This window comes from Drosophila grimshawi, unplaced genomic scaffold, assembly GCF_018153295.1.
Source record: "Drosophila grimshawi isolate 15287-2541.00 unplaced genomic scaffold, ASM1815329v1 contig_1377, whole genome shotgun sequence".
Classification (NCBI taxonomy): domain Eukaryota; kingdom Metazoa; phylum Arthropoda; class Insecta; order Diptera; family Drosophilidae; genus Drosophila; species Drosophila grimshawi.
The window spans coordinates 17119585-17140532 of NW_025062900.1; the positions used below are offsets into that span (position 1 = coordinate 17119585).

The 20948-nt window shown below is 41.0% G+C and overlaps 4 protein-coding genes across 6 annotated transcripts; 1 reads left to right on the top strand and 3 right to left on the bottom strand.

The window, feature by feature from the left end:
• Nucleotides 1-113: 113 nt before the first annotated feature.
• Nucleotides 114-9308, bottom strand: LOC6570923 (odorant receptor 22c). The gene is made up of 7 exons (XM_043214744.1): nt 9295-9308; nt 1777-2277; nt 1266-1456; nt 1027-1208; nt 645-746; nt 286-438; nt 114-193 (listed from the first exon to the last, which is right to left on the bottom strand). The coding sequence occupies exons 1-7, from the start codon at nt 9306-9308 to the stop codon at nt 143-145; spliced, it is 1194 nt and encodes a 397-aa protein (XP_043070679.1). The 3' UTR covers nt 114-142.
• LOC116805258 lies at nt 6172-8558 on the bottom strand. Of its 2 annotated transcripts, none has more exons than XM_032736145.2 (4): nt 8318-8558; nt 7938-8249; nt 7535-7891; nt 6172-7472 (listed from the first exon to the last, which is right to left on the bottom strand). In XM_032736145.2, exons 1-4 carry the CDS (start codon nt 8389-8391, stop codon nt 6434-6436), a joined length of 1782 nt encoding a protein of 593 aa, XP_032592036.2. In that variant the 5' UTR covers nt 8392-8558; the 3' UTR covers nt 6172-6433. The 2 variants fall into 2 exon arrangements, with proteins under 2 accessions (XP_032592036.2, XP_032592037.2); XM_032736146.2 differs by having other exon boundaries at nt 7535-7885; nt 8318-8529.
• LOC6562161 (E3 ubiquitin-protein ligase Su(dx)) lies at nt 9256-16340 on the bottom strand. Of its 2 annotated transcripts, none has more exons than XM_001987862.2 (6): nt 16139-16340; nt 13271-13576; nt 13069-13211; nt 10963-13007; nt 10696-10894; nt 9256-10632 (listed from the first exon to the last, which is right to left on the bottom strand). In XM_001987862.2, exons 2-6 carry the CDS (start codon nt 13509-13511, stop codon nt 10363-10365), a joined length of 2898 nt encoding a protein of 965 aa, XP_001987898.1. In that variant the 5' UTR covers nt 13512-13576; nt 16139-16340; the 3' UTR covers nt 9256-10362. The 2 variants fall into 2 exon arrangements, with proteins under 2 accessions (XP_001987898.1, XP_032591748.1); XM_032735857.1 differs by having other exon boundaries at nt 16126-16313.
• Nucleotides 16341-17430: 1090 nt separating this feature from the next.
• LOC6570056 (putative uncharacterized protein DDB_G0282129) lies at nt 17431-20714 on the top strand. The gene is made up of 3 exons (XM_043214398.1): nt 17431-17488; nt 17650-19691; nt 19731-20714. Exons 1-3 carry the CDS (start codon nt 17431-17433, stop codon nt 20712-20714), a joined length of 3084 nt encoding a protein of 1027 aa, XP_043070333.1.
• Nucleotides 20715-20948: the final 234 nt, after the last annotated feature.

Below are 20948 nucleotides of genomic sequence, written 5' to 3' on the forward strand. Positions count from 1 at the left end.
CGAGTCGCATATTGTACCACTTGTTGCGCGTTTGCTTTGTGTGTTCGCTGGCAAGGCAGAAGACACACAAAAGGAACAACAAACAAGGACAACGATCCGCGTTTGCAGCCGCATCCTCATATCAATCATACGCCCCGTAAGCTTACAAAAACGTCTTCAGCAGCGTGATATATGAGCCGGTTGTACTAAGTATCTGAAAGTGAGGCAAAAACAAAACACAATAAACATATATAAAACAAAAAAGAGTCAACATTTTCAGCATTCATAATCATAATATAGGCATACCGAACTGAAGGCCGGCAGCGATGGTGTAAAAAATGGCACCGCAATTGTTTTTGCCCGCTGGGAGCGGCGCAATATCATTAAAATCATTTTCCTAGTCCTCGCATCGCATTTGTACCACTCAATGTCGTAGACTGTGGCAGCCACATCCAAGCTCTGTGGGTGGGGAGATTGTCAAGTGGTGAGGCTACAACATCTGCCAACATCTTTGTTGTGTAATTAAAATTTTAGCACAAGTGCAATTTGTGTCTGTCCCATTATTTCTTATGGAGTGAAATTGATATTACCGAAATGATAGCACAACACAACAGAACAACAAAAAAACCAAAAACCAGAAGCAAAACCAAAAAAATAAAACTAACACTGTCGCTGACATGATTGCCACCGTAGCAGTAGAGGAATAGCTGCGTCAGGGCGGCAGCTATGTAGCAAATGTAGGTTAAGCCGCTCAGCGATGAGGTGTTCTGCCCACGGTTGAATCCATTCCAATTGGTCCAGTTTTGATAGCACGTTGACGAGTTGCACGTTGCACAGTGCCGGGAAAAGAGAGTGTGATAAGAGCTGTCATTAATTGGATTGAAATGGCTGCTAACAAAATAATGAGTTTTTATCTCCAATTACAGCACTACAGCATTGCAGCGTTGCATACAATTAATTTGTTTCTAACCATAATTAAAAAATGAACAAATAAATAAATCATTGAAATTATTCTTAAAGAAAGTCGTATAAATAAGCCCTGCTTACCAACATTATGTCCAAAATGGTCGAGCAGAGCACAAAAGCGGCTGAAATGAAATGCATCAGGACAATAACGCTACTCTGGCGCGATAGCTCTGAGCACAAATCAAAAATCGCATTGTGTCGCTCAATAATGTGGCCAAGTTTAACCCTTATGCCAGCATTCATCGAGGGCGTACAATACTCCACTGAAAAGGCAGAATCTTAAAGCTGGCATTGTAGCTGAGGAGGACTTTTCTTCATACCTCCATCCAGATCAGCAAAGGCGGACCGAATATCATGCTTTACAACTCGAAATATGCCACTAATGTACAAGCAGCTACACACAAAGAAACCATCCACAAAACTAAAGATGAATCCGGTCCAGTAGCTTGAAGCAGTCAGCACCATATAGGTTAGTGGAAACCAGTGATGTTCTGTGGCAAACTCGGGCAGGCTATAGAAATGAAAATTCAATAAATGTTACCAATTTAATAAAAAAAAATCCAATTTAGAATTGTATACTTAAGTATTTAAGGTACGCAAGTTTTTTTAAATATATTCTTTTAATTGTTAATTTATTTTTCTTGGTTTGGTTATTTCGTATTATAATTTATCGCTGGCTAAGTGCTTTTTATTTTTTATACTCCAGTTATTGAAAATCGATTTGAACTTGAAAGTTACTGAACAAAACTGAGCAAAGTCTGATCAATCAATCAATCAATCACATGATGCCAAAGTAACTTTTAAACTTAATATAAGACAATCCCCACTTACATGATATTAAAGGGCAGCTGAATTTGAATTGGTTGATCCTGAGACCATCGATAAATGCCCATGATCAAGGGTAGCACAACGAAGCATGTGCCAGTTGTGAATCCAGATGTAAACAGCAATAATGTGAATCGATTTGCTGTCGTCGAGACATCAATAAGAATTTGTTGAGCTTTATCATCTTGGTTGGCACACAACATCTTACGTAATCTCTTCACAAATTCGAACCACTGACGATGGTATATAACGAATATGCTCAATTTTAGCACACAGACGGCTTTTGTGGTGCCGGGACAGAATGCCTCGAGTGCACTTACTAAATTATCCAGATTGAGAATACCATAGAGAGTCTCGCCACATGCACCAATTAGTACCACAATCAAACCAAACGCAGACATCAAATTCTTGAACCAGGGCCGTTTTTCCTGTGGCCAAATGCCCACAAACCGTCCAGGGATCCTTGGAATAATATAGAAGCTCTTCATAATAGGTGGTTCAGCGCTGCTCATCATTATTCAAAGTTGATACTGATTAAAAACGAGTTCACTTAAATTGAACGATGTCTGCGCTGCAAGCAGTGTTTTAGCCAAAAGTTGACAAATGTCAGCTTGCCATGCTTTTTATATGCTTGGTGCTAATTGTAGGATGTTGGAAACTGTTGGAAGCATTGGGTAAGACTACACTTATAAAAAAACATATAGCCATGAGTGAAATATGTCACTTTTTCAGAAAGTAAATTCCCAAGACACATGTTTTCTAATTTCAGAAAATATTTTGTATAATCATAGAAATTACTTAAATACAGACTGGGGAATATGTATTATTTTTTGAGTGTATGCAAGTTACGCTTTATAGTACTTTACTAAAAGTTTTAATTGTCGTTCTGCTTATATTTGTGTTTGCACTTCTAAGGTCCTTTTTTGAACAAAAGTCACGCCATCTGTTCGTCTGTTCAGTTGTGTGTCATCTTACTTCCATTAGAACAGTTCCCGCAACTAATTATGGTAATCAATGGAGGTTCTTTTAATTTCTTTGGACAAAGGACATACACGTTTAAGTTAATAAATGCTTACAATGCAAAGTTTTTATTTAAATTGTGGTGCCGCCTTGTTGATTATACAAGCTGCTAATAAATAGTTTTAAAAGCCACAAACATTTATTTCTTTAACTGCTCCTGCTCACTTTTTTTGCTTTCTTTAATTATCTTACATTTTGGCACTGGTTTTTGCTTCGAAACTTATTTTTTGTTTCTCCTCATTTGATGTCAAATTCCATTAAACAAATACAATTTGCTTATAGTATATGAGAAGCTGTGCTCTAACCAAAATCAATTATATTTCACATAAATACTCACATTTTATTCACTGACGCGTTTTCAATTTGAGCGCAGCATGCTGGCTGTCGTATGTGGGGCATTCTGAGGCCTAATTCCGTAATGACCAAATGCTGCCGTCCTCGCAAAGACATAATTTGCAAAACTAGTGCCACACAAGCTACTGTCAAGTGTCCCATTTACCCGACTATACATCTCTCACTCTCTCTTTCTAGCTGCCACTGCCCCATTGCTTTGGGCCTCTCATTAAATTAATCCACAGACTGCAGGCGTAAAGTGACCATTAAGTATTACTCAGAATTATGACGAAAAGCTTATCTCCAAATTACAACGCTTAGAGCAATATTTTTAGTTACATTTAAAATAAATAGTTGTATATGTGCACCTGTTAATTTTATATTATATTCATACACTGAACCAGCGATAGAAAGTGTATATGGATTTGTGCAAATGGAAGCATCTCCGACCCCCTAATGAAGTCCATCTTATACCCTGTTTCGCAACATTATAAAGGCAGAGACTTCAAATGAATCCAAATTAATTATATATTCATTTAATATTGACTAAAATCAGTCGACACAGAGAAATACAAATGGTAAACAATAAGTTACATTAAATTAAATTAACAATATAATTTAATATTTAAATTTAAAATTCCATTTGTCAATTTAAATTTCACAGTTGAGTTCGAATATTGCATTTTGTACGTATTAAATATGGTTTCGTCAGTGTTTCGTTGACGCAATGATTTTATCGGCTACTCAAGCGTCAGAGCCGCTTTGCTGCACTTAGCAGCTGCCCTGACGTCAACAGCGAGAATGCCCCGGACAGCCCATTCTGTGTAAGGTCTAGTTGCATGGTTGCCCAGCTGTCCAGCTGTCCAGTTGTGCAGTTGTCCAGCTGTCGGCTGCCCTTTGGGTCTAGCATTTATCAGCTGAAATAGACACTTCATCTACGAGAATGATGACGAGGACCGATTTCCCTTGAATATTTCAAGCATTTCTTTGTTGCTGTGTGTGTGTGTCAATTCGACATTGCTCGAGTTGTGTTTGTGTTTGTCTTTGTCTTGTCTTTAACTGACATAATTTCATACTCGTTCTTTACCCCAGCAATAAATTGTTACATGCATTCGTCCATTCACATTTTCGTTGAATTATGCGACAATCAATTTCAGTCACAGCAGCTGCTATTTATTGCAGCGTGTTTGTTTATTTAGCTATTTAACAAACTGTTAGATAACCAGCAGATAACCGAGATATTGTGTGAGAATAGGTCCAACAGGATACAAAATACAATTGTGGGCAACAGCGCGTATGATTAACAATGTGCTCAATGTGCATAATTGCTGAACGCTTTGCCTATGGTTTCGTATATTTATGATTATTTTGTAAATTACCATTAGATCTGCAAATTATGCTAAAGCCGTGTGAAGAAGGTTGATCAGTCTGCATATTTATTTATATTTATTTACAAAATTATTACCTCACAATTATTAATAAACATAATGTTTAATTAACGAGTGCTATAACCCAGGCCTTTGACTCGGGATGATTATAAAATTAGATTTTAAAATGTAAGTTCTTAAATTTTAAATATTATCATTTTGTAGCTTTCGGTAGGTTGACAGAATATGAACGATTAGTTTGCTAAACCATTTATATTTGAACAACTGTGTAATGTATCAAATGAAATAATAGTTATTTCTAGCTATTAGTTTTAAATACGATAAATATGTGTGCCATAAAATTGAAAGTTGGTTATAAAACCGTTTAACTATGAAATAGAGTATTGTTTATGCAAGAACGCCTGCTGGGCTAGTGTTTGTTGTTGCTGTTTGTTCTCTAATGGAACGCGTTATTGAAATGTTGAGCATTTAGGTTGGGGCTGCAACAACTAATAAAACCACCCACGTGAAAGTTATCACTTGGCAGTAAATGCGCAAAACGAACCGTACATCCGGATATCCATGAATCCGCACACATCCGACTATAAACAGACGCATCCACACTCACACACTCGCACTCACACTCACACAAACACCCATGTGCGACAATAAAATGCAGTTGGAAACTCGTGCAGAGAAGCTGCAGATATTTGTCCTGTTTTCTGCTCCCATTCCCAGGTGCCCCTTGCCCCAGCAAACTACTCAGCAGGATACCTACTCAAAAACAGTGCACTCCAAAAAAAAAAGAAAGGTTTTGTAATTAAATCAAGTATAAACTTTGAGAACACGCGGCCAAGATCTACTGAGGTAAAATTAGAGGTTGCTTTCGAAGTCCAAACGGTAGAATTTCTTGGCTGATTGACCGAATGGAGCTTTTCTCTGAGTGTATGGTAGCCTAGGGAGGTCGACGGATTTCATAAACAAACAACGCAAGGAGAAAAACAAGCGCGGCAATGTGTTGCACATTTGAAAGCAAAGTTGCACAAATGTGTGAAAATTCTGCGGCACACATTTCCACAAACATGACCAGCAAAGTGAAGGAAGCAAACTGGAGCAACAGCAGCATCAGTAGCAGGACCTGCAGGACGCGTGAAAACGCAATTGAAAAATGCCACAGTTTTACATAAATCAGCAGAAAAGCGCCACAATGGTGTACAAACACACAACCAACACCACACACACAACGCTCCACAAACGGGTAAGCAGGGCGTGAGGTCCACCAACGAGCTCTGGAAGCAAATACAATTTACTGATACTACAATTGGCGATCAAGTAACGCACAAGGCAGCACCTGAAGCAGCTGCCACAAGAGCATGCAGCATCATCATAAAAAGGAAGCTGCTGTTGCCAAATTGTCAGGTATCGTCAAGAGCCACTTGCATCAACCTTACACAAATTGCAACAAGCCAACAGGACTCTGCCAGACATCGCTAATGCTGCTCCATTCTCCTACTCTGCAAGTTGATGATAATGACCAGGTCAGAACTTTGGTGGTTGGCAGAAATCGGATTAGTTTTGGCTGAAAATGGGGCACTGTTTACTTGTGGCTTTATCCTGACTTTGTGGCTGACATTTGATTGATAGTGTTGCACTTAAAATATATTAATTAAAAGCAAAGACATTTTTAAGATATATTTTATTTATTTCTCTGGTGTTTTTCAAACAAAATTTTACGCAGCCTTTCATATATTTTAAAGTTATTTTAGTTTTTGAGTTTAAGGGGTATTTTTTGCCTTCAAGTGTCTTTTCAATTCTTTTAGCTGTTCGCTTTTCGCCATATTTCAATGCACTGCTACCCCATTCTCTGTTCATATTCTGAAGGCTTCAGGCTAACTGCAGGCAACTGTTGCCGACACTCAGTTAGATTGGCTTTTTTGTAAAATTTAGCATAGATCCTTTAGTTTTACGGAGTCTAACTCCTGCTTCGGTGTAGCATCAAATGAGTCATCCCGTAACTCACTTTGAGTGTCCTTAAACACCAATTCGTTTTCTGCCGTTGCAATTTCCAAAAGAAAATCGAATATCCGAATCACAGAACGGAAATATAAACTAGGTATTCTTAAGACTGATTGGCTTATTTTAAATGGATACTTTATCAGTTGCATCGCACATATCGTTTGCTCAATATAATTATCCTTGTTCAACTTAAGCTGACTGCCAGCGAGTGACAGCAAATGATTTGTAATGCCCACAAAATCATCCACATTCATAGTATGCAAGCCTCGCTTTAGAATCATACGGAAATCAGGTATTTGTTTGAGGTAGTTCAGAGTGCGTTCTCCATCTTTGCGCACAGTTTTCTTGCCGAAATCTAATTTGCGCCGTGGCACACAAACCAACGCTGTCGCCGAGGGAATTTTCGATGTGGCGGGAACTGAACGAATGTTTTTTGTACTGGCACAGTGCAGTGGAGACTTAAGCAATTCCTCTATTCTACGCGGCTCGCCGCGACTGTTCTTCGCCAGTGAATCCAATAAATCGAAGTCTTCATCAGTGGTTATTCTTGGAGGTGGCATTGGCAGTCTTAGCTGATTTTTATTGGATGTGGAAACTCCTGCGACATCATCACTTTGGCTTGCTGACGCCGGTAGGCTTTTCAATTTGTGTATAATTTTACCCATTTGATTGCGTGGTGATGGACGGACTAAATTTGCTTTTGACTTTGAAGCATGAGAGTGAATTTTGGATGCGGATGATGTGGCACAGTGCAGTGGAGACTTAAGCAATTCCTCTATTCTACGAGGCTCGCCGCGACTGTTCTTCGCCAGTGAATCCAATAAATCGAAGTCTTCGTCAGGGGTTATTGTTGGAGGGTGCATTGGCAATCTTAGCTGATTTTTGTTGACTGTGGAAACCGGCTTATATTTCATTTGCAGTTGCGACTGACGCAGTTCATCAGTGCTGCGAGGTCCTGTGGTGGATCTAAACATTGATTTGGCAATTAGTTTTAGCAGTAATCTGACACAAAAAACAGACTTGCATACCTTAAAAATGTGCGATATCTTAGGACATCATCACTTTGACTTGCTGACGTCGATACGCTCTTCAATTTGTGAATATTTTTATCCATCTGATTGCGTGGCGATGGACGTACTAAATTCGCTTTTGACTTTGAAGCATGTGTAGAGGGAATTTTGGATGCGGATGATGTGGCACAGTGCAGTGGAGACTTAAGCAATTCCGCAATTCTTCGCGGCTCGCCGCGACTGTTCTTCACCAGTGAATCCAATAAATCGAAGTCTTCGTCAGTGGTTATTGTTGGAGGGTGCATTGGCAGTCTTAGCTGATTTTTTTGCATTTTCACTTTCTCAATGCTGCGACATTCTGTTGCGGATCTAAACCTTGATTTTCAATTATTTTCACCTGCAATCTGACGGATTCACCTACCGTAAACATGTGGGAACTTTGACAATATCCTCACTATGACTTGCTGGCGGTGGACGATTTTCAATCTTGTGTATATTTTGTTTGTTGAAATCGAACTTGCGCCCTGTTGCACAATCCATTTGATTGCGTGGCGATTGACGCCCCAAGTTCGCTTTCGAATTTGAAGCAATGTTTTCATTAGCACAGTGCAGTGGGGACTTTAGCATTTCCTCTTTGCGTGGCTCCTCGCGAATGTTCTTCGACTTTGATTCTATTATTGATGGTGTTAACTGCTTTCTAATGCCCACTGGCGACTTCAGCAGTTTCTTAGCACTGAGAATTTGAATTGCAATTGAGTTCAGTTGTTTACAAATATATTGTAAAAGCAACAAATTGCATACCTGTAATATGTGGGATATCTGTTGACACCTTCATTTTGCCTTGCCGGCGACGCAGGCTCTTGGTGTTCCATCATTATCTTTACTTTTAGCTAAATTTTGTAATATTTAATTAGAAAACTTTGAGTAACGCACATATCTCCCTAAAACAAGCACAACATCGAATAGAAAATCTGCTTGACAAGTGACGCTTAGTTTTAGCTGAGAGCGTTGCCACGTCGTCAAAACTGAATCCTTTATTTTCGTTCTGTTTTTTCTGTTGAGTTTGGAGATTTTTGAAATTTTTACTTTGTTATGGTTCGCTCAACAAAAAATATACTTTCTGGCTATTTCTAATGAAAAATATTATTTTTATTTATTTTTTGTGCGCTCTGACATATGGCAGCCATGGCTGTAATTATGTAAAATACGTACTCGATAATATTTGCCTTTAAGATCGATCCTTTGTATATGATCGTTAAGGAATTATCGATTTTTAAATTTGAACAAAAATTACGCATTTTTGGATTTTTTATTTGTATACAAAAAAAAAAAACAAAATGGTAAGCGACGTGCTTAATGCAATATTATAGAATAAAAGATTTCCTTATAAAGTGTTTCGGTAGGGAGAAGTTATAACTTTTTTAAATTTGTTTTTTTAATTAATGTGTTTTCTATTGTCTTGTTTGCTGTAGATATTCCTATGCAGGAGAGAAGGAACCATACCAAATAATTTTACTGCATTGAGTGTCCGAAACCGAATTGGCAATTGAGAGTATTGTATGATTCTTTTAACATGAGCTTGGCCTCCGCTTACCTGCACAAATGGACTGAAAGTAATGTTATCATTGACCATGCAAAAGCTCGAAACAATATCGACTATATCGATTTGTAGAAACTTGAAAACTTGAATGTACATTTAAATTGAATGTTGTTGCAACAGTGGCCGGTAGTCTATTTCGCATATCACTAAATAATTTTGCATTTATTTTATATAATACAGTACACGTTGCATTAAACTAATTTAATATATAATTGTGTATATATATAATCATACAATTTATAAACTTTATACGCCTCACCTACACAATTTTCGATTGCATAACTACACACACATTTAACATTATATGTAGTAGTTCTCAGATTGCCTTTAGTTTGCATACATACCCAAGTTACGGCCCAATTTGTTTGCTCTATATATTGTTAACAATAATTATTGCTAATTTAATGATAAGTTATTGATTTAAGTGTCTTGTTACAATTGATTTGCAATATTTTGTATAACTTGTTTAACTTTAGCGGTGTTAAGAGTTATCATGATATCTTGTTCAATTTTGTCATTTTTTTTTTGTGTCTACATATGTGCTAAACAATTGCTTAACAGATTAAAACTTTTTATTTACGCATTGCATTCACAGTTGCACTTTAGAATATTCAACTTATGGTGAAGATGGTTGTTGGTTTTATGACAACGGTATTTTAATTTGAATTATTTACAACTTTGTATAAAACTATAAAATAACATAAAACTTGACATTCATTCTTCATTATTTATTGCTTACGTTGCTTCGTTATTTTTGTTTTGTTTCTGTTGTTTATCAATATTTAAATTGGTTTATTTGTGGACCGTTTGAGTGACTAACAAGTTAAAATTTCGATTATTTAAAAACACTACGCAAAGCGTTTACAGCTCGGTTCTTGTGTGTAAGTGCGAGGGTGTACTTTATTATTATTGATGCTTGAATAGAGCGTATGACCGAAACTGATGAATGAAGTAGTGCAAAGATTGAGCCAAAGATGCATAGAAACAATTGTGTGTAATTTTTGGGTAAGATGGTTATGCGAACGTAGGAATATAGGATGCGTCCCGCACAAGCAAGGGTAACCTGAACATATAGTGTCTACACAATTGTGATTCGTGATACATACGTATATGTAATATGTATGTAATCTACATATATATGTAGGCTATGTAATAATAACAGTAACTATCAACGTAACGGACGACAACGGGACGTTCAATTGGAATTAAACATTAATCAACAAACTGACCACAAATCGACTACCACTCATTCCTGGCAGAAGCCCTCAGTCTCCTCAATGGCAAAGGTCAATTTCTCCACCAGCTGGTCGTAGCTCTTATACGGCGGCAAGTCCAAGCGATTAAAGCACGTATGCGAGCGTGGCAGCCACGTCTCCTTGCCCACCTTCTCGATGCAGAAACGCTGCGGCCCATTAGAGCCCATCAGCTCAGCAAAGCCGCCAACCGGCACGCGACATGTGCCCGTCACAAACTGCAGCAGACGAGCCCGCTTCTCATTGTCTGTTTCGCGTACAAACTGCAAGCAATAAGTTCGTGGTAGAGAAATGGAGTGTAAAATTAACTGATAAGTGAAGCTCACCTGCCAGAACCAGACGACCTGCTTGGAGTTGCGATTGTAGTGCCTATATATTGTGTTGCGCTGCCAGTCTTCGACATCCACGTCCTGCATGCCGCACAGGATCAACTCAAGCTCGCGCTCGTCAAAGTACTTGAGCCACTCCAGAGGCACAACTTCGTTGAAGCCCTCGAGGAAAGTCTTCGTTTGTTGTTCAATACCGCTGAAGAATTAATATAAATATATATGTATTAAACTCTCTAAGACTCTTGATTATATAAATCATATTACCGGGTCATGCGCCATTCGGTCATGAGTGTAATGTACTCCTCCTTATTCTCCTCGATGACGCGCTCCTTCTCGCCATTCTCCTTCAGCTCATGGTGTATTATCTGGCCAAGCACTTCGAAATCGACGCTGAACCACAGTTCAAGGCCGCACTCGTCAATATTATTGTCACGCACCCAGATAAGCGAGTTGTAGAACTCGGGATCAATCGTTTCAATGTCCTTGATGGTCAGCTTCTTGTTCAGCATGCGTTTGTAGAAGGGCATGGTGAAGCCACTGTATATGAAGCGACCATGGTACAGTGCCATGGCAATAAATCGTCCAATGAACTTAAAATATTGCAAATGGTCCGGATTCACATAAGATGCGGGATTGATTTGCAGGCTATAATTGTTCTTGTTCGCGTACTCGAACAGACAGTACATGGGATTGAGCACCTCATGCGATAACAAGAAGAACCACTCGCGCGAGACGCCGCCGTAGTCGAGACCCTCCTCGCCACGGAAGATTATGTACAGGCGACGTCGCAGCTCGTAGGCTGGCAGGCGCATGATCTGGTGATACGAGTCTTCGAATAGGGTCTGCCGTGTGACGGTGATCTTGATATGCGAGGGCAGCGCGTTGCTCTGGCACAGGTAGCGGAATTGGGACAGCTTCCAGCGGAAGCTGCGCTCGTAGGCGCGCGGCACTCCATAAACACCCTTGGCACCCTTGGGCGCACCAGGGCGGGGATCCTCGAAGGTTGTGCGGCGCGTATTGTGATCGACGAAGAAGCGTTCGCCGGCAGCCGTATAGCGTATTTCCCAGCCAGCCGGCAGCGGTCCCTCATTTATGAGGCTCACCTCCTGGCCCTGGGTGCGCGGATCCTCCCATTGGGTGGTGCGATTCTTGTGGTTCACAAAGTAGACACGATTGTCCGATTGCACCTTCTTCTCCCAGCCATCGGGTAGGACGCCGAGCGCATCTTCGTCGTCCTGCGTCACGGACGCCGTCACAGCCGTCGGCTGTTGCTGCTGCTGTGAATATAGGAACCGCTGGTTGCCTTGGGCAACGACATGAGCTCGCTGGCCTTGCCAGTGTTGGAAGTGCATTAGGCGCTCGCTGTTTGGTCGCTGCCAGGTGGTCTTTCGCGTATTGTGATCCACATAGTAGACGCGGCCGCGCACATCCTTGCGAATCTCCCAGCCGGGCGGCAGAGGCGTCGGCTTCTCCCAGTAGGTGGAGCGTGTGTTATGATCGACGTAATAGCGCCGCCCATACTGATCCAATCGTATCTCCCATCCAGCCGGCAAGAGCTCATCCTCCGCCGGTTGAGTCTGCAGCTGCTGATCTGTTCCATTGACTACGGGAATTCCGGCGCCACAGCCCGGCTGCTCCAGTGCTCCACCCGCCGCCATGTAAGCTGCCTGGGCTCCATTCTCCATCGGTCCATTCGCGTACAGTTGCGCCTGGCTAACGGGACGATGCTGCACCTGCACCGGTGCCGGCGGTGGTGGCTGCTGTGGATAGGATGCTGTTTGCGGCACAGCCGCTGCACTGCCATTGACCAGGCGCAGCGGCTGCTGAGGCTGTGCCACCTGTTGCTGTTGCTCCCAAACGGGCGGGGCGGCCGAGCGTCGTTGTTCCGAGGGTAGGCCATTAGGCAAGGGTGAACGGGTGACCGCCTGCGGCTCCGCATTGTTAGAACGGAGTCGCATCCGCGCACGTACTCCTCCATAGATCATACAGCTACGTCCCGAGGCGGCGGCATCGCTCACAACTGGATTGACCGTCTGAACGGCAGCGCCACCATTCTGCTGTAGCTGGACTACCTTGCTCATGTCCAGCTTAAGGCCATTGAGAATGGCAACCAGCTCGCCGCTTTTGGTCTGCCGATTGTCCGACTTGGAGGTGACAAACAGATCGATGGTCAGTTCGAGGAACTCGCATTGCCCGTTATAATGATGCAGTATGTGCGACAGATGAATGACACGCTCCCCGAGCATCGCATCTTTGCGAAAACTCGAATGGTCTAGCACTTTGAAGTGCAGCGTCGAATTGGGCGTAATCTAAACACAGTTGTAAATTGAGTTAAATGTAGATTAAAGATTATTTTTTCAGATAACTTACCAGCACTGTGAACTCCTCGTTCCATTTGGGCAAATAGCTGTTCTTCACCAAGTCCGTTTTGCGCTTGCTCTTGCTGTCCACCAAGAGCTCCACATAGGGATTCGGTTTGAGGAAGCCATTGTTACGCAGCGAGGCCTCCTCAACTGTAAAATAATTTCAATGAAACACTCTGTAAAAATTCAAACTCCAAAGCAATACTCACTTGTCACGCTCAATTGATAGTATCCCTGATTACCATTCCCGCTGCTGGTGCTGCTGGTTCCTCCACTTGGAGTACTACACGAAGAGGAACCACTGGCGTTTATTGCTCCTGCTCCTGCTACTGTTGCGCCTGCTGCTGCTGTGACACCAGATGCTCCGGCTTGATTTGGATTATTATCGTCGAGGCCACCGTTGACAGCACGAGAAGCTGCACCTGCTGCCTGACTATTACCATCAGCCATTTAATTGCTGCTCCTAGCTGCTAGCTAGCTAATTCACGCCTAGTATTCTTGCCCGACGTTGGGGCCTATGTAGAGATAAAGAGCGACAAAGAGATAGAGAGCAGCGTTCAATCATGAATTATATACTTCATAAAAGTTAACAAAACAAAGAGATTGCCACAGCAGTCGTGATAAGATTGCCAGCTAAATGATCCACACACCAAGCAAAGGAAGTTAATGTCCACATATATGTAATAAATAATTGCAAACGTCAGCACCAGGTGCGAATCGTTCTCAGAGAGAGAGAGAGAGAGACCGAGAGAAATGTTTGTAAAAACACTTCATACACTGCTATATACTTAAATACCAAGACACATGCATGTATTTATTATATATTTATTATGTGGTACAATTATAGCACGACTCTATCAATGCTGGTTGCTAGCGTCTTTGCGATAGAACAATACTGAGCAAAATACCAGCTGATAAAAATAAGATTGAATCCGGAGCAAGGTTCAAGCTATTCGCTCAGTGTACTCCCCAAATGAAAAAATATAAATGAAGTTTTTAGCAAATTGTATTCACAAGTAGGTTAATAACACTACTAACTCCTCATACAGTCAAACTCATTCCAAAAACACTTAGTCAGGTGCTTATGGAAAATCAATGAAAAACCCATGCATAGTCAGAGTATTCAAATAATACTGCTTGGCACTTGCAAAGTGGGGGTTTTTTATTTTTAACTTTTGATAATAAAAACCGGCATACAATTGCAGAGAAATGGGAAATGTAGGACATAATAATCGGTTCTGGCATTTGCCAAGGTCTTATCAAACAGTAAAAAACGTATTTATTAATCAATTTATTGTTTTTTTTATAGAGGCGATATCGATCCGTTTTCTTCGGAAATGTCGTCGTTCATAATGGGTGCCATTAATTAAGACACACGTTGGGCAGAGAAATGTTGTCAGAAACTTTATCCAATTGTCGCTTGGAAATTTGAATAGAAGGATCTGATTGAAATGTTTATTTTCGATCGCACATTGAATTGGAATATTCGAACCTCGTAATTGGTCAATTTCATTACTAGTAACTAAAATAGGCAATCTGGGAATTAATTAAATGTTTCAGTATACTTTTTATTTTGTTGAGTCATTTTTTTTAAACAGTTTCGATTTCGGAGCAACCTTTTTTTGCCTTCCGAGTGCAGGAGAATATTATGTCTTTTATTTCAAGCTAACGTTTGTATATTTTTCCCCGCCAGCGTTCACCTAACTACATATGTACATATATATTCATATCGCGTATATATATATATATATGCATATGTTTGTATTGCTGAATAATTTGATATCACGCATTTGTAGGCTGCCTTTACTACGACGACGAACACAACTACAACTACACAACATTCTGCCTGCCAGAATGAAATTTATAATCGCCGCAATGAGTCACAAACAAAAAGTAAGTCTGGTGTTATTTTTCTGCAGCACATTCACTACTTATTGTACATACATACAATAGATAGACAGATGTCTAAGTGTGTATGAAAATTCTGATGCATACGTGTGAACTTAGTGCACTTTGCATTTGTTGTTGCCGCTCAATCATCGTCGTCATTGATGCAGCACATATTATTTATTGTTTTTTATTTCAGCAATTGATTTTTATTAATTATTATTTTGATTGTGTAAAACAGAAAACATTTCTTTGATATTTCCAAAATGTTGACAGTTTTGCTAAGTTGGAACATAAATTACTCCTCAGGGGGAATAAGCATGTGTGCTTTTTCCTAATCTTGAATTTCAAATAAAAGCGCAAAAGCAATTAAATACTTATTTTTATATACATGTGTACATATGTTCTAAGTACTTGTTAAGCACATAATGCTGACGTCGAGACTGGAATAAAATGCTGATGCTCTTATCATGCACGTATGTGTGTCTGTCTTTGTGTTGTATTTTCAAACAGATAAATATGTACATAAAATGTGGGAGAAGGAAACTCAAATATATATGCACAAACATATAATAAATACATACATACATACATATGCAATCAGCGAGGCGAAACAACAGCTGCGTCTGTGGGTAGTTCAAATTATATGTGTGTACATATAAAAGGACTTCTATTGCATGCAGGCGTGTGTGTATGTAAGCACCTTTACCTATTTATATATGTATATGCAGACGTCAATAAATCAGGCGGTATAAAAATACCTAAAAATGCATTGACACACACACACACACAATCAGTAACCAGTTGCGGGGTGGGTTGGGGATTCGAAGAGACACCTGAAGAGTAAGCACTTACAGGCAAACATATCGAGCTTGTACGTTTATTCTACACCCGCACACTATCACACTCGCACTCATGTAACGCACACCTATAATACAATAAGTTGTGTGTGTGTGTGGGTAAGTCTTGTACGTTATGCATGGGTATGTGTGTCACTGTTTGTTTGTAATTGAGGCAAAGGTCGCGCGGACAGTGCTGACACTGATTCTTGCCTAACGCCCCCACTGACTGCTGCTGGCAAACTATCAAAAAATGCGAAGCACATTCCACATTCCACTGCACAAATGTGCATTTGACTGCTTGGAGTAAATGGGAGGGGGGAGTCATTTAGCTTTACCTGCTTCGCTTACCTCCTGTTCTTGTTTTCCTACAATTTATACACTTTCGGGCAGTGTGTCTGCGTGTGTGTGTGTATTTACGGTTTTAACGATAAAACAATTATCTCGCGATATGTTTGGTATAATTATTATTACGCGCACGCAGCACTCGAAACACAAACAATGCTTAGCATTTTGTTTTTATTTGGTAATGTTTAAAAGAAGCAGAATCAATGCATTGGCAAAAAATTAGTTTTCGTTTCCACTGAGTGTTACCGCATACGGAAAAAACAAAAAATACTTACGACCCAAGACAAAATTACTAGAAAATACCGAAACTTTAGATACATATAAATAACATTTGCACATCATATTTTAGATTGGCACTGTTAAAACATCATTCTACTTTCGTCTGTTATGTTAAGTTCAAAAACTGCTGCCCTATTCATTGAAACTACGAAATTAATCGACATTTTTGTTTAGCATAATGAGTTTATTTCCTTCCAAAATAGTATATTTTTCTAGAAATTAAATAAAAATGAATCGCAACTAGTGCTAACAGTGCCGTGGACTATCGATAACACTCAGACACTCTGCAAATCGATAAGACTCAGAAAGGTGTATCGTATCTCGATAAGTTTGCAATCAACGAAATTGCATTAATTCAAAAAATTAAGTTACAAATAAATTTATTATTGAAGCCAATAAAATCAATGGATTGACTACAATGCACACTCGTTAACAACAGAAACTAGTATGAATAATTATTACGTTATCATAAATCGGCTCATTACCATTGGCGAAAAAAATTAAACTTAAATATGAATATGTATATTACATACGAAATCAGATTTATTTCTTAATTGTTAACACATGACATGAACATCATATATAATTACGATCTTTCAGCCTAATGTAAAAGTGAAATTATTTCAGCATTGCCTTTTCTTAATTCATTCCACAACAAGTTGGTTATTTGTTTAAACAATTAGTACCTTACATTTTGAATGCATATAGAGTTTGTTTGTTAGCCGCCGTACATTTTGATGATGAGAGTGCCAACATGCTTTTTCACGCTTTGCTCTATATTCGAGTAGCATTTTAGAGCCCGTCGCTCACATTTATGTGCGCTGCGGCTCTGAGCGCAAAGTGAAAATTATTAAAATTTAACGCTGTAAAAATCTTGAATGTGCAGCCATTCGTATCGCGCGCTTCGCCTGAAGCGGAAGTTTACCTTCGAGTCGGATCTTGTCAGCTGTCAAGAGATCTTAATAATAATACATAAGCGGTAGCAAGGATATCAATAATCGAAATCAATAAGCGATATGCATGGACTTGTCATATATTTGTGTCTTCTCATCAGTATCTTTCACTTTTCGGAAGGTAAAGTGATAATAATTGATCAAATTGGATAAATAACAATTGCTAAGAATACAATCTCTGCTGATTTGGAATGGTTTAAAATACAGTCAAGAATTAACCAAAATAAGTGCTTAAATTAATATTGACCACATTGTTTCTTCTTTTATTATGCGGTGTATTAGGAAAACCATGCCCCGAAAAATCACGCCCACACAAGACACGCTGCGATGCCTTCTATAAATGCCGCGAGCTGCCTTCCAACTCGCACGTCTGGATTCCGATCAAGTGTAATGAGGGACTCGTCTACGAGCACATTGTGGGCACCTGTGTCCTGCCCGATGAGGATTGGGAGTGCATCACACCCAGTGAGCTGAACAGCACTCCGAAGAGTCCCACAAGCAAGAAAGGTAGCAAGGATGCCGATATAATTATTGTAAGCAACGAAGATGAAGCGACTCTGTTGCTCAAGGAGGACAGCGATAACGATGTGCAGATAGTACTAGATGGCCAGCTGAGCAGTGAAGAGCAGGATGAGCAGGTCAACGACAATTCATTGAAAGTTAATCAAGTTGCGTCCACACCAAATACCAGCGAATTGGAGAATCCCTCATTCATCAGTCAATTCGATTCCAGTGGCGATGGTGAGCTGGTCGACTTGGAAGGTTTCCCGCTGCAGGCAGAGAATCGGGAGGCCGAGGTCAACGTTAGCAATGCACATAATAAGCATAGCACTCACTCAACTGAGACACCTAATAAACAGCCAAGTTCTGGATCCAACATTGATCCCAATCTGACGGCGCATCTGCAGCGCCTGTCACAGCTGATCGATGGACTGCAGCAGACGTATCAGAAGACGGAAAAGCCACAGTTGGAAATGCGTCCGGATCAGCTAAATGCCTTCCTAGCTCATTTTGACCTTAAAAATCGTTACGACATGATGAATCCCTCGGCTAACTTCAAGGATGCATCAACTACAACAACAACAGTGCCACCAGCAACGACTCCGATGGTGAAAACATCCTCTGCTGCTCCAATTCCTCAGCTGGTGGTGAATAAAACCCGCCAGCATTTAATCAATTATCGCATGCAGCCGGAGACAAAACTGCTGCTGTCCAATACACAGCCGGGCTATGCCAGCTCCCAAATTGTGGTCAATCGACCCGAGGGATCGGTCATGTTCACTTTACCTCAGTATGGCTCCAGTCCCGAGCAGACTCAAACTAAAAGTGTACAAGCTCAGAGTCATGAGTACAACGAACATGAACCAAAGGTCTCGGAAGAAACATTGAAAACGGTGCTGGAACTGTCCAAGCAGATGATTGCCGCACAGAATCTGCCCAAAGTGCTGCCAAGTCCTGGATATAATGGTGCCTATTACGCCCAGCCCATTATTCAACCGGTCATCCTCTCGCCGCAAAACAATCCCTTTCAACAGTACTTTTCCATGCCGAACTATGAGTCAGCGTCACCACCGAGGACTCACTATGTGCATCACAAAAAGACTGGTGGATACAACAAGAAGCCACCGGGTACCACGATCATTCACAACAATGTGATACCCGTTCATCTGTCCAGCACCAGTTCCGGCGAGAGAGAAGTCCTTGATGCCTATGGCAACAGTTTGGGTCACTTCCCCCATCTGGATAAACATAATAGCAACAACAATGACAACAATAAGAATCAGGTGGATAACAACTATTACAACAAATTTATGGCCACAATGACAACAGCTCGTCCGAATTCTATGACAACAATGACCAGCCAATATACTGGACAATATACAGCTGCATTCGCCGGCGAGTTTACCCAAACAACGCCGCGTCCCTTTGAGCAGCAGCCCTCGCCAGCAACTGTGGCGAATTACTACACGCCTAGTCCCCATCTCAGCGAGAACAATGTGAATCGTGTCTTCAATTCGGAGAGCTATCCCACAGCCAACAGCTTGAATATGCCCCGACCAATGAGTGCACAGAACTTATATCCCACTCATCTCGATGCTGGTCAAGTGAAAATACGACCCAATTCACAGAAAATCGAGAGCATGGAAGTGGAGGCTGATGACGCGAATAATCCGAGCTATGTGAACATTAACGGAAATGGTAACAACAACAACAACAATCTACACAGCTCTCATCTGCTGACCTACAGCAATGCTGGCCAACCAGACAGATTGGCCATGAGCCATCAATTAGCACCTGGCTCGTATATGGAGCAGAGCTATGCGGCGTCCCAGAATGTGGCCAACGAGCAGCAGCAGCAGCAGCAGCAGCAGCAGCAGCATCAATATCACTTTAAGCCTCCTACATACATGCCCAAGCCAACACCTAGCATGAGCAGCAGCAGCATGTATAGCGATGCAGCTGGTAATTTGGAGTTGAGCATGTTCAACACCGGCATGGGCAATGCGAATGTCAATAATAATAATAACGGTATTCATCTCATGTCCGGCAAGTATCCATCATCACTTGGGCAATTGGTCAACTTCAATGGGAACTTTATCAGCTTGGATGTGTTCCGGAAATCAATCTTGCCACTGATCACACAATCACCGTCGGCCATCTCGGATCTGAACAACGTTGAGGTAATCACCTGCCAAACCGGCGTACGTCAGCCCAATCAGACGGACTGCACCCGTTATTTTGTGTGTAGCAAGAAGGATGGTAAGGTCCTATCCTACTCCTGTCCACCCTACACGGGCTTCAATAAGCAGACACGCATCTGCGATGCGACAACCTATGCGCAGTGCGGGAATGTGCCCATCTTTAACGGATATACCATTGATGAGAATAGGCGACTGCACATGGAGACGCTGAAGGTGCTGGCGGAGGCGAAGCGTCGACAGGAGGCGGCACTCAAAAGTCAAAACCTTGCGAATCTTCTGCAGCAATACGCCAGCAAGCCGGAAATGACTGCACCAGCAACAGCGCCCGGAATATCATCGAGTATGGAGCAAAGCATGTTAGACTCGTACATGGTTAGTTTTCCGGAGCCGAACACCACATCACGACCACAGATTGTGATACCAACGCCACCGCCAATTAGTAACAGCAGCGGACCCGTCAAGAAGCGAAAGTATTACTGCAAGGAGGGGGACAAGATTCCCGACCAGACATCCATCAGTAGCTACTTTGTGTGCTACAAGAACGCACAGGGCAATATGAAGGGACACAAGATGACCTGCTCCAAGGCACTGGTCTTCTGTCCACGAACCCTGCTCTGCACCTTGGCCAGTAAGTGCACGGGCTAGTCTACCATTCTAGATCTTAAATTGTTTGCCTTTTTGTGTAGTTGTGTAAGTTATTTATTCTAATTTTAGCAAGCGAGCGGCGAATTTTCTATATTAAACAATGTGAAACGAAAAAGTCGAAAAAATTGAGAAAAAAAATTAATGTTTGTTTTTATTTTTAAGCGGAGTTTTTCAGCGGTTCAAGGGGTCAACGTGAAAGTTATGTTGCATTCCCTATCCATCCATATATTATGT

What these genes read in the sequence shown, in the direction of transcription:
- LOC116805258 (XM_032736145.2), bottom strand. Translation starts at nt 8,391, where the DNA reads ATGATGGAACACCAAGAGCCTGCGTCGCCGGCAAGGCAAAATGAAGGT. An exon ending in AAAGTTCCCACATGTTTACG is followed by an intron (nt 7,892 to 7,937) that starts GTAGGTGAATCC and finishes TTGAAAATCAAG; the next exon opens with GTTTAGATCCGCAACAGAAT. An exon ending in AGATATCGCACATTTTTAAG is followed by an intron (nt 7,473 to 7,534) that starts GTATGCAAGTCT and finishes ATCAATGTTTAG; the next exon opens with ATCCACCACAGGACCTCGCA.
- LOC6570923 (XM_043214744.1), bottom strand. An exon ending in CTTTGCTGATCTGGATGGAG is followed by an intron (nt 1,209 to 1,265) that starts GTATGAAGAAAA and finishes CTGCCTTTTCAG; the next exon opens with TGGAGTATTGTACGCCCTCG. An exon ending in CCATTTTGGACATAATGTTG is followed by an intron (nt 747 to 1,026) that starts GTAAGCAGGGCT and finishes AACCGTGGGCAG; the next exon opens with AACACCTCATCGCTGAGCGG.
- LOC6562161 (XM_001987862.2), bottom strand. Translation starts at nt 13,511, where the DNA reads ATGGCTGATGGTAATAGTCAGGCAGCAGGTGCAGCTTCTCGTGCTGTC. An exon ending in CTATCAATTGAGCGTGACAA is followed by an intron (nt 13,212 to 13,270) that starts GTGAGTATTGCT and finishes ATTATTTTACAG; the next exon opens with TTGAGGAGGCCTCGCTGCGT. An exon ending in ACGAGGAGTTCACAGTGCTG is followed by an intron (nt 13,008 to 13,068) that starts GTAAGTTATCTG and finishes AACTGTGTTTAG; the next exon opens with ATTACGCCCAATTCGACGCT.
- LOC6570056 (XM_043214398.1), top strand. Translation starts at nt 17,431, where the DNA reads ATGCATGGACTTGTCATATATTTGTGTCTTCTCATCAGTATCTTTCAC. An exon ending in TATCTTTCACTTTTCGGAAG is followed by an intron (nt 17,489 to 17,649) that starts GTAAAGTGATAA and finishes GCGGTGTATTAG; the next exon opens with GAAAACCATGCCCCGAAAAA. An exon ending in ATATGGAGCAGAGCTATGCG is followed by an intron (nt 19,692 to 19,730) that starts GCGTCCCAGAAT and finishes CAGCAGCAGCAG; the next exon opens with CAGCAGCAGCAGCAGCATCA.